We start from the raw sequence: 2,500 nt of genomic DNA on the forward strand, positions 1-2,500 counted from the left end.
CGGGTACTACTATCGTGGACGTGGAAATCCAGTCGATTGACTGGGGGCGGCGGCACCCTGGCCTCAGTACGTAGATCTACAGAATGCTGCATGCAGTGCACATTGTTGCTCCGATGCGACCAGCGCGCTGTAGCACATACATGTGAACGCATCGTGTGTACCACTTATTCTCAGCTGCATGGCCAGTGCCCTGGGGCCGCTAGGCGTGCGACCGGATTTCCATGTCCACGGCAGTAGTTCCCTGGATGTGTTCCAACCTGGTGGGATATCATCGAAACCATTTTTGGGTGCAAAACATACACGTGCCAAGGGATTATAGTAGTTATTATACCACTCTAGATGTGAAAACCCTTACACACCATCTTCAACTCTGGATGTGTATCATTCAATGGTTATAATGTAACCTACACATGTACTGTTACCAAGGATCCGGCATCATACTGTACCAGTGACTAGACCTGGGCTATTCACTAACTTGGCCATTCACTAACTTGGCCATTCACTAACTTGGCCATTCACTAACTCGGCCATTCACTAACTCGGCTATACTGAACAGATTTGTACAGCCCTTGGAGGGGTGTTACTCTGATGTGCCACTGTATTTCATCATTTACAACTTGCAGCTGCTCCAGTCTGACAACTTGTTGTTGCATGCAGGAATTGCTTAGCTCTATTAGCCCATTTCCAGCAAGGACCAAAGCCATAATCAATATAGAAACTAAACTATCGGTAGTTTCCAATGGTGCGGCAATAGGCTCAGAAGCATCCTGCTGCTGTCACTTGTCTTGGATTCCACACTTGCTTTTCTGCGTGTACTGCAGGTTCTGTGAAGAGCCAGAAGAGGCAGGCAAACGACGCAGCACAGCCTGTCGTCGCGTACAAGAACAAGAGCTCGGAGGCGTTTTCTCGGCAAGACAGTGGTACAAGCGCAGATCTCGCTATGCTCGGCTCTCCCCTCAAAACCAGCACCAGCAGCAACTCCGCCGGATTTGCTGGCAGTAATGGATGTCACACCCCGGCCGCTGTGTTTAGTGTTTCAATCGACAGTCGGTCCACAGCCTCTACCCTGCAGTCGTCAGTGGAGGGTAGCGATAATCGCACAATATCGGGCATGAGCAGTGACAATCAAGATCTGGTGTTCTCAACACCGAGCGGCGGCGACAATCCAGCAGTGGTCGTCGTGGGAGCCCAGCGGCACGCCTACGAAGTCGTCTTGCCAGCACGTGCTGCTGTGGCCACGAGGGCAGCAGTGTACGAGACTGCACCCACCATCTCCAAGCGTGTGCAAAGCATGGCCACACACTTCCGCTCATCGCCCAAGCAAGCAGCGAAGTCAACAGCCAATACCAAGATCCAGACTTCACCACCAAGCCATGGTACAGCGCTGGCTGTGTCCAGTACAGCCACGCGTTGTCTCTATGACAACGCTCGCGATAATCCCAAGCTTCGTCGTGGTAGAAACCCGGCTGATCCTCGACCGTACAGTAATCATGAGATCCAGTCATACACTGGGAATGGAACATCGTCATCTTCTTCACCCGTCCCACAGAAACATGGTAAGTTGTACAAGGTGCTTAGCACCAGTACACTGATATACAACGTCAATGTGCAACCTGCCTTGGAGCCTCATGTATTACTAGCCAGCATGGTCTGAACTCTTGAGTATAGCAGTGACTGGTGTTTGCAATGCATCACTCCCCTTGCACATACAGTGGATGATGTTTGCCAGGTGATTCACTCAAGCATGGTTAGATACTTTCACTGCTAAATCAGTGCAACTAGGCATCCGGGGAAATTGGTGCGTCTGACAGTTTCCCCTCCCGGTTCTCTCTTTCTCTCACTCTGCCTGCCTGTCTGTCTGTCTGTCTGTCTGTCTGTCTGTCTGTCTGTCTGTCTGTCTGTCTGTCTGTCTGTCTGTCTGTCTGTCTGTCTTTCTCTCTCTGTCTGTATGTCTCTCTCTCTCTCTCTCTCTCTCTGCGTGACTCTTTCCGTGGGCCTCTCGGTATCTCTCTTTGTGTGTATGTCTCTCTCTCTACCTCTATCTCATTTCTTCTGTCTCTGTCCCTCCGTTTGTTTTGCTCTACTATCATGTCTCGTTTTTTAGGACCTTACAACGGCAGTTTGGGTTACCGCTTGCCACATGATGCCATTCGAGTTCCAAACGATCCTGTGTGTACGCCTGCTCAAGACACGCTGCTTTCCAGCATGGCTTCTCTCACACCCCGGAGTAGCGCTAAACACAGCAAACGCTCTGCCCATGGTGCCAGCTATCTTAAACCCGAGGATGAGGTATGTTGTTCAACAAGTATGAGCATGCTCAACATGATACTTTGAGTTGCCATAACAAACCTTCTGGGTAGATTTTCCTAGCTGACTGTTTTTTTCAAGAGGGTGTGAATACTGCCATGATTTCTGATGTAACAAGCATACACCTCGCTTCTCTACCCCCTCCCCCCTTCTCTACCCCCCCCCCCCTGTTTGAGCCATCATCACTGTGGCC

At 50.5% G+C, this 2,500-nt stretch overlaps 1 protein-coding gene across 2 annotated transcripts in view; it reads left to right on the forward strand.

Annotated features, from left to right (window-relative positions):
- LOC135811591 (uncharacterized) overlaps nt 1-2,500 on the forward strand; it is a 26,070-nt gene that overhangs the window by 13,411 nt on the left and 10,159 nt on the right. For both annotated transcript variants that reach the window (XM_065324826.1, XM_065324827.1), the window contains 2 exons: nt 822-1,556; nt 2,105-2,289. In XM_065324826.1, coding sequence (XP_065180898.1) covers nt 822-1,556; nt 2,105-2,289 — 920 coding nt within the window. The remainder of the gene's footprint in view (nt 1-821; nt 1,557-2,104; nt 2,290-2,500) is intronic.

This window comes from Sycon ciliatum, chromosome 3, assembly GCF_964019385.1.
Source record: "Sycon ciliatum chromosome 3, ocSycCili1.1, whole genome shotgun sequence".
NCBI classification, from domain to species: domain Eukaryota; kingdom Metazoa; phylum Porifera; class Calcarea; order Leucosolenida; family Sycettidae; genus Sycon; species Sycon ciliatum.